The 12,706-nt window shown below is 35.0% G+C and overlaps 1 protein-coding gene across 5 annotated transcripts; it reads right to left on the bottom strand.

Moving 5' to 3' along the window:
* Window positions 1–1,063: 1,063 nt before the first annotated feature.
* LOC136235665 (ion channel CASTOR-like) lies at window positions 1,064–8,519 on the bottom strand. Of its 5 annotated transcripts, none has more exons than XM_066025501.1 (12): window positions 7,938–8,517; window positions 7,757–7,828; window positions 7,066–7,674; window positions 6,642–6,824; window positions 6,279–6,338; window positions 5,991–6,194; window positions 5,549–5,830; window positions 4,894–4,992; window positions 4,299–4,493; window positions 4,083–4,175; window positions 2,971–3,237; window positions 1,064–1,953 (listed from the first exon to the last, which is right to left on the bottom strand). In XM_066025501.1, the coding sequence occupies exons 1-12, from the start codon at window positions 8,310–8,312 to the stop codon at window positions 1,735–1,737; spliced, it is 2,658 nt and encodes an 885-aa protein (XP_065881573.1). In that variant the 5' UTR covers window positions 8,313–8,517; the 3' UTR covers window positions 1,064–1,734. The 5 variants fall into 5 exon arrangements, with proteins under 5 accessions (XP_065881573.1, XP_065881572.1, XP_065881576.1 ...); XM_066025500.1 differs by lacking the exon at window positions 4,894–4,992 and adding an exon at window positions 4,739–4,837; XM_066025504.1 differs by having other exon boundaries at window positions 5,582–5,830.
* Window positions 8,520–12,706: the final 4,187 nt, after the last annotated feature.

The following is a 12,706-nucleotide window of genomic DNA, read 5'->3' as shown; positions in this document are numbered from 1 at the left end:
TTATATTCTGGACAATCGCATAACGCTTTGGCGTCAACGCATTACTTTATGCGCCAGGATAGGTATCGATGTACTAATACTATTTTGAGGGGTTCGTGAGGTTTTTTACTCTATTTCAAGGAGTTTCTATCAAAATTAATTGTTTATGGTCCATACTCCATGGATTTTTAGAGATTTCCTTTGTTAATGTGGTTTCAATACCTTTTAAGTATAAAGATACATTTTAGGTATCAAAATATAAACATGATAAATTTCGGGATAAAAAATATATCATACTTCCACGATTGATTTGATCGTAGGTTAATTTGACTTTTCACGCCAACTTGAAGAACTGAGTTGATACCTAAAGATTGATTTTGGCTAAACTAACCATCCAATGTGGATGCAAGATTTTCAAAGAAAAGGCTTATAGCTCGATTGGTTTTCTTATTTGAGATCAAGACGGCCAATGTTTATTTGATCAAGATCCGTGAAGTGCTCTCGTGAATTAATTTGGCAGGAAGGCGAAATGTGGTAGTTCAATCAATGTCTTTCAGTTGTTCAAGCTATTAATAAACCGATTTATCAATTATCATATTTGACCGATGTGATTATGGAGTGTATCGATTTTATTAAAGAATTAGTTAATATGTTAGATAAAAGCATTCAAAGAATTCTGCTACTCATTACTTGGCTAGAAAGGTAGATTCCCAGTTTGTTCGTGGAAAGTGAAAATACCCACGTCCTTACTTCATCGATGTTTTAGTTTCAGATTCAATTTAATAAAGTGTTATTTCTAAAAAAAAAAGAAAAAAAGTTAATCACAATGTCTAAAATATTTAATGTGGGACAAATAACCAACAAAAAAATATATTAAACTGTTCCAATTTATCGTCAACTAAATGGCCAGCTTCATTCACTAATGTAGAGGTAAAATTGATCTTTTTAGAACGTTAGAGTTAAATTTACACTATTTCATAAGTTGAAGCTAAATCCGCACTTCTTCAGGGAAAAAAAAAAATATCAAGGTCAAATTTGATCATGATCAGCTTTTTTTTATTATTATTAAAATGGAAAATCATGGTGCAAACTGTACAAAAAAAATGTAAGACAATAGATAACTATAACTGATATTACTATACCAGAAACATTGATACTGCACATATATGAAAAAACTACACCTTGTAACGCAAGCAATTATATACAATTGTGTTGTTATATAATCAAATATTACCTTCTCTGCACTCTAGTCTTTTGGTGGGTAAATTACACACTTGGCCACTATACTTTACTCACTTTTACAGTATACCACTAAAAGGAAAGTCCTCCAATTTTACATTTTTTAACATTGTGGCCACTAAACTTCAATTAACGCCTCAAAACGTCGGTTGACGACCATAAAATGGAAATTTTAAAAAATTAAAGTTGTTTAGAAACACATATACCATGTAACCACATTTTTTTTATTTTCCAAAATCACCATTTCCGGAGCTTTCTCTCTCTAAAAATCGCATACTCTCTCCTAACCGAACAACACCTAAATGCAATTAAAGTTGCTTATTTATATTTTTAGATCATCAACGATCATTTTGAGACGTGAACTGAAGTTCAGAAAGTGTTGAGTGGTTTTGCGAGAATGCGAAAATGAGTAAAATTCAGTAGGCATGAGTGTAATTTACCCGTCTTTTGGTAGATTTCTATCTCCCACTCCAAAGAATATCATGTCCTGTATATGAAGAACGATAGAAAAAATGCTTAATCCTTTTCTGCAATTACCACAAAAACGTCTTTTAATGACCACTTCTTTCTCTCATTTTTGGAAGGTGGATTGATAACAGCTCTTTCAGCATTAGCTGCCCGATAACCAATCACAATCTCTCGTCTCTGTCGAGCTCGTAGAATTATCTCGTAGAAGCTCAACTCCTCGCCTTCACGAAGGTAAAGATCTGCTTGCCTTATATGCATCTCATTTCCCTAAATGATGCAAAAAAAGAAAAAAACATTATCCTCGGTAATGTAACGAACCAGTTGATCAGTAGATAAATTCCAAAATCTAAAAGATCCAAAATTTTCGTCCCAACAAAGAGAAAAAAGAAATGTAGTACAGAAGAAATCTTAATCTTGTATTAAATTTCTGAAACACATAGTTACTTAAACAATAAATTATATAACGCAGAACAAGTTCCACCGTGTCAATAAAGTCGAAAGATACATAGGGGTGTTAATAAGCAGGGCTAGTTCGCAAACTATTTGAGCTTGACTCGATCAAAGCTCGGCTCGATAGGGCTTGGTTCAAGTTCAGGATCGGCCCGAGCATTAACGACCCTGAGCCTGTGTTTCCTTAGGTTCGGCTTGAAATTTTGCAAATAGGCTCGACTATTTTTTTTTTTTAATTACTATGTATATTTTTTAAATTTTTTAATTATATCATTTAAATTTGTCATAAATTATATGTTAAATTTGGTGTTTCTTTCGTTAGAAGGCTGGAATTAAACAACAAAATGTTAAAACATGTAAATTTTTTAGTACATGTAAATCGAGCTTTTCTCGAACTGAGCCTAAAATTTTAAGCTCGATGAGCTTAAAATTCTTGAGCCGAGCCAAGCCTACCTAGGTTCGGCTTGTTAACAGCCCTAATAATACATGTAATAATTGTCATCCATCTAATATAAAGGCACATATTACACACTCCTTTTCTCATGACCCAGGACTTGTACAAATTCTATAGTTCTAACAGCCTACATATACAAGTTCGAAATTCTATTTGTACTTTCAGCAACAAATAAAAAAAAAAAAAAAAAAAAAAAAAAAGACAAAAAGGATAGTGCAGCAACAAGTTGTTCTCGGAAACAGAATCTCTAATAAAACGGTTTTGAATTGAAGAAGGTACTAAGAAGCAGAGTGCACAATACTCAATTTATAAGCTTATTTTAGCCTTGGAAAATCAGTTGCACTACAAAAATCTCAGAATTTGTTCAAAAGAATAATTACCTCCTCTGCAAAGAGCTCCTCTAAAACATCATTTATTTGTCGATCCTCAGCAACCATTGCCAACGCCATGCTAACGAGCTCATTTGATAAAACATAATCACTGATTTTCGACATGGATAAGAGATTTTTAGTTCTAGGATCCAGAATTTCACTTATAATTACTGATTTATCTGAAGCCTGTTGCATCTCCCCAATCCATGAGCCTTGTGAAAAGCTCCCTCTATGTCCTTGTGTCACCATAGCCTCTCTGAATGGTAAGCGCTTTGCCTGTAAGAAGAGAATCAGAACAAATGAACAAGAAAGTTAGAAGGATTACTATCTATTATAAATAGTTAGTTAGATACTAATCTCTTAATTTGCATATTGTATTTCATGGTTCTACGGGGATTTGCAACATCTTTTTTCTATTTTCCTCTATATTGATATAGGATAGGATTAACTTTGTGATGAATGAAGAGTTCAAAAAGGCCACACAACAGCACAAGGTGTCAGACCAAGTTTAGAACAAGTTAGTTCTTTTTCAAAAAAGTTCGACTAAAATACCAAGGTCTCCAGACCAGAAAGATGTCCTAAAGTCTCCAAACAAATGCCTTAAGGCCCCAAACCATCAAAAAGTTAAGTAAATAAGAATTTCCTCAGTCTATTATAATTAAGGTGTTGCCAAATCTATTGTGTTAGTTAATACATCATGTCGTTATCCACGCCTGGCCATGATTCTACTTTCAGAGTGGCAATAGAATTGACCTATGTTACACAGACACTTTTCTTTAGTAGTGTTTACGCGTTTCGTATCTGTGTCCGTGTCCGTTTTCATTTGACGGCTATTTTATGAAGGTTATGTTATAGAAATAACGTTTCCCGTGTCCGTTTCCATGCAACATAGGAATTGACCAAGTAAACTTTTACAACTTAATACAAATAAATGTAAACAATTTGACACAAATAAATGCCATGTTCAAAGGACAACTTTGATGGAAACAAGCAATCACTGAAAGGCACTTAACAAAATACATTCCATATTAAGAATATGATGCAAGATTTTTAAGAAAAAAACAGACAAGTAAAATATAAAATATCAAATAATTCTAATCATAAGAGAAATAACAGAGCACCTGAATATCACGGATCAATAGTAAGGTCGCAAGAGATCTGGAATCAGCTTGAATAGCTGAATCTTCCACAGACTCATCAGCCAAAATTAAGATCTGTACGTCAAAAATGTGATTTAACTAAGGATTGCCCACTATATAAAAAACTATAAGCACCAAATGCCTTAAAGGAAAACAAAAATTACTATTTGCATTAATTTTAGATCTTATTTGACTCACTGAATCAAAGGATTCCAAGGGAAGGCTTTCAAGGTGGCGCCGTATAACAGCATTTCCCTCTCGATCGACCAATGATATATTTACCAGCCTGCCTATGTCCAGGCCACCATCAATAAGCTTCTTTTCCCTCTCTTTTTCAGGAACATCATTGAACATCCAGAGCTCTGAACCAGGTGCTAGGAAGGCATCCAATACCTATACAAACATAGAGAAATAAACAGCACTGTTTAATCTTCTCGAGGGTGAAAAAGGAAATGAAAAATGGACTATAGAAAATGATCCAGATCTTCAATGTGCAGAAGAAAGTAGAGTTTAAAGTTGAGCAACTTATTGTGACTAGAGAGAATTTAGTTGAAACAAAGAGGAATTTAGAAACATCTAAAACAGTTTGCTGGACCCAAGACGTGTTGGGATAACGATTCTAATCCTTATTACATTACCATAATCATATCTTCCATATCCCGCCGCCAACCACAAAAAAGTATCTTTTCTGTAGAGTTTGGACCTACGAAGTCTTTTGGTAGACTTCCTCTCCATACCTGCAGCATTCAGGTGAAGAAAAGAAAGAATTAGGGGCTTCATAGAAAGAACGTACCACAATCATATCATCTATGTCCCTCCTCCATCCACAAAGTAGAATCTTCTGTGGCTTTCTTGCTGGTCGGGCACTGTGTATTAATGATGCATCATTGACCTGAATGATGAAATTTATTATATCATGCTAAATTGCAGAAACTGGAGCAGGTTCCTTGACCAAAAATGACTCTTCCGACTGCAACCCACTGTTTCTTTTTCATACCTCCTCCCCTTCTATTCTTCATTGTTTTCATACCCCATTTACGTCATACCAAAAGCAAAACTACACTCTCCTATTGTATTCTATCAATTAGTAACTGATAAAAAAAATAAACAAAATTGAAAGACTCCATCTTTGTCATAATTCATGATGTCCATAAAATGTTCTATTCAGGACAAGGAAAATGTAAAAGTGATCCTTAGGCATGCTCACCTACTGCCTCACTAAATGCTAACACAGATGGATGATTTCAAGTCCAAAAAAAAAACACAAAATTGTAATCCTACTATGCAGCTTGGGTACCACATAGAACGAAACAACAAAGTGAAAATCCTATTTATACCCCCAAAAAATGAAAGTCTGCTATAGTTTTCTGACAGTGGAAGGCATATAACAAGCCTTCAAGTATGTGTAAACCACATAAGACCATGGAACAAGAAAGAAAGCGTCTAACTGAAATTTTGACTTTCTGAAGGAATATGAGCACCGTAGGTAATGTTGCTGGAGCATATGTATCATCATCTTCAGCTATAACAAGCACTTCATCGCCTTCTTGCAGAAGGTATGAATCATCAGGATTGAGGATAATTTTTCCACCACAAGATGCAACCTTGACCCCACAAGGTATGGCATCAGGAAAACTGATCAATACATCCTCAAATTGCATGCCATCCAACTGTGGCCATCTTTTGATGTAAAACTCACAATTTTCAAATCCAAGGATGTCCTCCCAGATCTGTCATAGTCAGTCTAAAACAATTACAACCAAAAACAAGGAGAAAAGTAGTTTAAAATAAGATTAAAATATTGTACAACTTTACTATAACAAAATCAAACAGCAAAATGACACTCGCATGACACAATCAAATCCAGTACTAGGTTGGCCAGAAATTGACCTGAGCAAGTCCAGGCTGCCGAGCACATTGAATCATCAAGCGGCCAATAACATCATGAGCCACAACAGTTTCAACAAGATCACTGCCAACAAGTTTTACAAGGACCTCATTGTCAAGGTCACTAAGTTCAACTACAATGTGACCTCTGAGTCCTTCTTTAACTCCTGTTAGACTTAAGACCGTTCTCAGTGCACGGGCATCGCTCTGTAACAAACCAGGAAGAAGTTAATAGCAACCAACTTATCCAATGCCAAATAATAAGCATGTGATTCAATTACTCAATTAGACCTGGTCAGCATTTCCATCTTCAGCAAGGACAATTATTGCACGGGCCTTTGAGACAGATACCTGAAAATTTAATGGCATAAGTAATCCACAGAGGCAACGGAAAAAAATAATGGTTTCACCATTCATAGCAAAGTAAAAAATCCCACATGAACTTCCACCACATTGAAGAAAGGATATATAAGAGGTTCTAGGTGCAAGAAATATATGGAGAGACTGAAATGGACCCAAGAACTAAGTCTTTCTAAATCTATCATCAAACTGCAACTGCAGAAGAAGGTTCAGTTTACGCAGCTGGAGGTTTCAAAAGGAGAATGTGTAAATAGATTACAATTTTTCAAGAACAAAGGTGAACAATATTCCCACCTTTTTAAGATCAGCAAGAATAAGAGGGCTTCCACTTCTGCATATGACTTTAGTTCCTTTGAAGTCAAACTCCATTTTAGCAATATCAATTTCCATCTCCTCTTTGTCTCGTTCAGCCATCACCACTATAATCCCTCCACCTAAACTCTCATTGGCAATGGCTAGTTGGTTCAGCAGTGAACCCTATTTTAAGACCAAAAGAAGAAATAACTTGAGACCTCTCAATGCGCTAAAACATTATAATTCCTATTTTTATAGTAACAGACTTTTATTAAAAGGTGTAGTTTTATTTGGAGGGAAAAACATAGCTCTCTGTCAAATGCATAGGAAAAGTGCAAGAGCTAAAGCCAAAGCACAAAACAAAGTCAGCAGAAGTTCAGAGATAAATAAGTTTGACACGGACAAGCCAGAATCAGAACCTCACCAGTTTATCACTCCATCCAAGAACCAAGGTGTGGTTTTGCTCAACCACCTCGCTTCTTCCTTTTCTCAGTGAATCGAACTTCTCAGAAATTGCATCGGATACAAGTCCAAGCATCATTGCGAAAATAAGCATCCCACCAAAGCTAATTGAAACAGAAACTAGCCTTGGACCTATACCTTCAGAATTAGCATGGTTGCCTGAATCAGCTACATATGTCCAAGATAACCAAAGACAGTCTGCTAAGCTGTCACCTGTCACTCCAAATAGCGCTAAACCACCAAGACAAATAAGTAGAAGAGTGGAAACCAGCAATGCCAGTGACTTAGCATATGGATGGATTGATAAAAAGGCATCCGCCCGATATGCAATCTGCTTGTTCAGCAAAACTTCTTCTGATGTATTATCCGGTAATCTTGATTTAGATACAAAATCAATGTACTTCAAAACAAAAACAGGGATGCATAACAGGATAAGAGAGAAAACAAGAGCTAAATGTTTTAAGCCTTCACTTGGATGATCAACAGTTTCCAGTGAAGTGGAATCCAAATAATCTACATCAGATAACAAATTGCAGGCTTGTAACCTAACATCTAGTTTCGAGATGTGGTCCTGTAATCAGAAAATAAGTTCCAGTCAATTAAGTGAAAAGTCAACCATTATAGATTATGAACTTGAGTTGAATTTTCTTGACCTGTAAATCAATGACTTGATTGTGTAACGAGAAATTCTTGTGCACTAAAGAAGCAAGAGCTGTAATCACAATCTGTAACAACCAAACAACTTTCACTTCACGAAATAAACTAAAAAATAGCGCCATATTCTTTTACCGGTATCCGCGGATAGCTGAAGAGATAAAGAGGTGAAGGACTCACAGCTGCAGACACGGCTATATGCCACCGGACTCCAGGAAACCCGACGAACGTCTCACCGGAGGTTGTCCTGTCTCCCAGGGCATCCAATTTCCTTGCTGAAAGAGTATCATCTTGTTCTTGTTTAGACGATCTCTGAGCACGGCGAGGGAACTCGACGCGGCGTCGAAGTCTAGCATTCTTATCTCTGTAATGAGAGGAAGTGGAGGAAGAAGGTCGGGATTCAGGTAAGTCTTGAGAGACTGTGGAGGCAGTGGAGAATCTACGACGAGATTTAGAAGATGCCGGCGGCGGCGGGTGGTGGATGAAAGAAGGAGAAGGGAAAAACCAGTCTCTGGTGGCGGCGGGAGGTTGTGAAGAGTCGTGGTCAATGGACATAGTGAGGGAATGAAATGATTAGTGTGGCTATTTTTAGTAATGTTACTGAAAATGTGAAAGTCTAAATTGATCGATCGGAGCTTCCATTATGATTTCTTTCAAGTTTGTCCTTTTCTCTGATATTCTCCTCTCTTATTATGATCGGTCGGTCACTTTCTATTTTTTATACCAACTTTTTCTTATTGAACGTCGTCATGGCGCCGGCCCGCCGGCCGGCAGTCCCTTTAATTTAAGAGATGTTTCTCATATCGTTTTTGATAAGTTAAGATTTAGTAGGGATGTATGGCGTGGCGGAGCCGGAATGTATTTCCCAACTCTGTGCTCTGACTAGTCGGAGATTCCTCATTCCCATTTTCGAGAGCTATTTAGGAACAAATTTATCCCCATCTCCGTTTTATGGGGATCCCATTCTCCGTTTACAGATGTTCCAAAAACATTATCTGCATTCTCTATTTTCCGTGCGAACTCACCGTTTATGTTAAAAAAAGTCACTAAAGACAAAAACGTTTAAGAAATAATAGCTAATAATATCAAGTACTATTAACAATCATTTTCAAAATTTTCAAATAAAAAAAACAAAAATTGAAAACAATGTATCACCTAATTAAAATGTAATTAATTCATCCAAAAAATCAATTATCACAGAAAATAATCGGGGATCTCCATCTGGGATTAACGGGGAGGGATACCCCATCACGGAAGACAAAGTATCTCATCCCCATCTCATGAGGATCCTTATCGGGATTTTCCGTCCCCGTCGGGGGTGGGTCACCGATGAGATGGGGAATCCTCATCCCATTTACATCCCTAAGATTTAGCCATGATCGAAATAACTGAAAATGATATAAATTTAAGTGTAATCACTGTGCAGAAGTTGAGGCATTATTTTCATAGTCATTGTCGTAAGAACTGATATGCATCTTCGGAAAATATTGCAGAGGCCTAAAACGTCATGAAGAATTAATGAGTGGGCCTTAAAACTGACAAAATTTAACATATGATTTGAGCCTCGGAAAGCCTTCAAAGCACAAGCAATATCTGATTTCTTAAGGCACAGCACGATATGCTGGCATCCAGCACACCATGCTGAAACCTATCATATTGTGCTGGACCCAAATTCAAAAAAATGCATATTTTTCTACAAGCATAATATGCTTCTTCATTCGTGTGGGCTCTATTTTCTATATCAAATTCAAAGGCTTCTTACAGCCTTTATGAAATTCAAAGTCTTCTTTCAACATGCAAATTCAAGTCTTCTTGCAACCATTCAAAGTCTTCTTACTTTATGTAATTTGAATTTTGTCACTATAGCTTGTAATTTTCTCTATATAAACTAGTTTGGAATCCAATTTTAGACATTCAATTTTTAAGAATTTTTTTTTTGAATTTTGTGAGTGTATTCTACCTTAAGAGTCTTGATTGGAGTTTTGAGTAATTCCAGGTGTTTTGTGGCTTAAAATGAAGTAATTGGAGAAATATGCTTCATCTGCTTGGCGAGCTACATGTAATTTAAGAATTAAAAGGAAAGCAGAAATCTTTCTAAAAAAAACCCAAAACCTTCCTTACTCAATTCCAAATCATTTATGGCAAGAAAATGAAGCATTCTTGAAATCCAAGACTCCAAGACCTTCCTTAATTCCAAATTAATTATGGAAAGATAAGGCAGCAATATTAAAGACTATGGAGATATTTTAGGCCGTTTTTTTTTATAAATATGAGTCCCAAAACTCCTATAAATAAGGACCTTTGCTAGTTAGCTCTAGACACCATTTTAACACATTTTCAGCTCATTTCATTCTCTTTAGCTTTCAATTTCATTGGTGCTTAGAAATTATTTTCTTTATTTCAATTCTAGTTCTTTCTTAGCGTGGCAAAGGTTAAACTAATCCATAGTTTAGACCTTGCAAAGCTAGACTTTGGTTTGTATTCACCTTATGTTCTCAAGTACTATTATATTAAAGTTCTTAATTCTTTTATCTCCATCTTCTTCCATTTCTAAGATTCAATTTTAATATGTTTGTGTATGAGTATCCCTAATTCCATTTCTATGGTCCATGTTTTAGCTAAATTCAAGAGATAAATCCACATGAGTTAGGATGGAGATGAACTTAGCTTAATCAAATATGAATCTTTAATGAGTTCTAATATTGTGTTGTAAGAAGTTAGCAAAAGAATTAACTAAAAACCATTGCTTTATCTCTATTTGAGAAACCTAATCAAGTAATTAAATAGAGAGGTTAAATTGTGAAACATAACCAAATAAACAATTCAACAAAGCATTTTAGTTAATCTTATTCCCTAACCGGATAGTGCGGCTTTATGGTTTAGGCTACAACTTAACCTTGGTTTTCATAGTGCCTGAAGCCTTTAATTATAATTAGGGATTTTGCCTAACCAAGCATCAGCCTTATTATAGTTGAAGTAGATTTAGTGATTTTTGCCAAAGTTACTACTTTGTTGAGGAAAATCAATGTGTTGTACTAATTTTTATCACACAATGTTTGCTCAATGGTTCATATGAGATAGCTAAGAGATCCAAAATCGTAGTTGTCCACTCATTCATAAAACAAATCAATTGTTTAAAGCTTTGCATTTTTTATTATTAAAGTTCTTTCAATTAGTTTAAAAACCGAATTTCACTTATTTAAGTCCTTAGATAATGTAGAATTTAAGCATCAATAAGTAATCAAATACTAGTATGATAATTACTATACTAGAATAAGAAATTCTTGCATCAAAAGGGGTCTACTAGTTGTTTTGACTGTAGAGGAATCAATTAGAGAGATTAATTCAGATGAACATGTTGAAGCATCTATCTTGGAAAAATCTCAACATGACAAGTTTCTAAATACATCTTTGAAACCAATCTTAGTGGAAAGTAAATTGAAGAGTTGTAAACTTTATCTCGACGAGAAACTAATCGAGCCAGATTTTCATGAATCCACAATTAAAGAATGTTTCATTCTAAATCATCTTATATGGTTTATGATTGGCCACAAGAATCAAAGAGGGAATAATCATGAATTATTTATAAGTTTTTTAAATTTTTACCTTGGATGTTTTTTGCTTGGAACTATTTGAGCACTCCATTATGCATTATTATTTCTGTATGATATTGCGTCTAGTTTTTAATCTTGATAACGGAACTTTCCATACTTTCTAATTGTTGTTTTGACCTAAGAGCTTTTAGATGAATTAAAGTGAAATTTGATTGATTCACTTAGGTAGTTTAAAATTTAATAGGACGAAGTTTCATTTTGATAATCAACCATTCTTAGCAAATGCATTTCGAATAGAAGTTTGAAACCTTAGGAACCTTGAAAATGAGCAATGGGATTTGAGAAGTATAATTGTACGCATTTTCGGTTCTGAACATGTTGATTGTAAACCGGTTATTGAACAAAAAGACATATTCATTTGTGAGATTTTTGAGCTATTCAAAAGAGCAATCACATCAAATTTTGCTTAAGTTTTTCTTTTTGAGAGTCATACTTGTATTGTTGTTATTAGCGTCTATTTCACATATAGTCAAAGCTACACACGTCCAACTAAGATATAACATGATAAAGGCATTTAGGTTTAGAGTTCTCTTACTGGTTTTGTTTATATTTTATCGCTCTATTGGCTTGTGGCCTATAAGGCGAGATTTTGAAATGTTCAACCCTATCATGCAAGCATATAATGTCAAGCCCCTTGAAACTACACTCCATTATCCATGACTACGTTATGCAACACTCTATATCTAGTGATGTTATTTCGTTCAATGAACCTAGCCATTATTTTGGGTTCGACACTAGCGAAGGATTCTACCTACCTCTACCCACTTCAAGAAGTAGTCTACAGCTATAACAATGAATATATGTTCGTGTGATTTAGACGAATCACTTATTGAATCATGTTAAGACCTTATCTAGATAAAGGCTAAGGAGTAGCCAATCCTTGAAGTTGTAAAAGTGGCATGGGATTATAACTTGTGTGCATCTTGTAACAATCATTGTACATTATTAATGGCTAAAATCCTTGACAAATAATCTTTTAACTAATTCCATGGCACTCATATAAGATCTATAGATCCTTTCATGAATTGCATCCATCATCCCTAGAGATGTATATCAGTTCAAAACTAAACTGAACCGAACCGATCGAATGCATCTAATAAAGTTTAACATCATAGTTTTGAGCTTCCTTATATATAGCTTCCCTCCGAATTATTGTTTTCTTGAGTTCCCAAGTTTGTTCCTTTGAACTTTGGGGTTGTTTTTATTTTAGAAGTTAAAATAGATTTTGTATGGCGCAAGTAAAAGGAAAATCTCGTTCCTAAAACTTCAGACATTTTAATTGTTTTACCAAAGAAAAAAAAGAATTCACAATGTTTTTTCCCTAAAATCATTATA

The sequence above is a fragment of the Euphorbia lathyris genome, chromosome 7 (genome assembly GCF_963576675.1).
Source record: "Euphorbia lathyris chromosome 7, ddEupLath1.1, whole genome shotgun sequence".
In the NCBI taxonomy this organism is placed as follows: Eukaryota; Viridiplantae; Streptophyta; class Magnoliopsida; order Malpighiales; family Euphorbiaceae; genus Euphorbia; species Euphorbia lathyris.
The sequence above is the reverse complement of the archived record's forward strand: the minus strand, read 5'-3'. Positions and strand labels throughout refer to the sequence as shown.

What these genes read in the sequence shown, in the direction of transcription:
- LOC136235665 (XM_066025501.1), bottom strand. Translation starts at nt 8,312, where the DNA reads ATGTCCATTGACCACGACTCTTCACAACCTCCCGCCGCCACCAGAGAC. An exon ending in ATATAGCCGTGTCTGCAGCT is followed by an intron (nt 7,829 to 7,937) that starts GTGAGTCCTTCA and finishes TGGTTGTTACAG; the next exon opens with ATTGTGATTACAGCTCTTGC. An exon ending in TTCTTGCTGATCTTAAAAAG is followed by an intron (nt 6,339 to 6,641) that starts GTGGGAATATTG and finishes TTAAATTTTCAG; the next exon opens with GTATCTGTCTCAAAGGCCCG.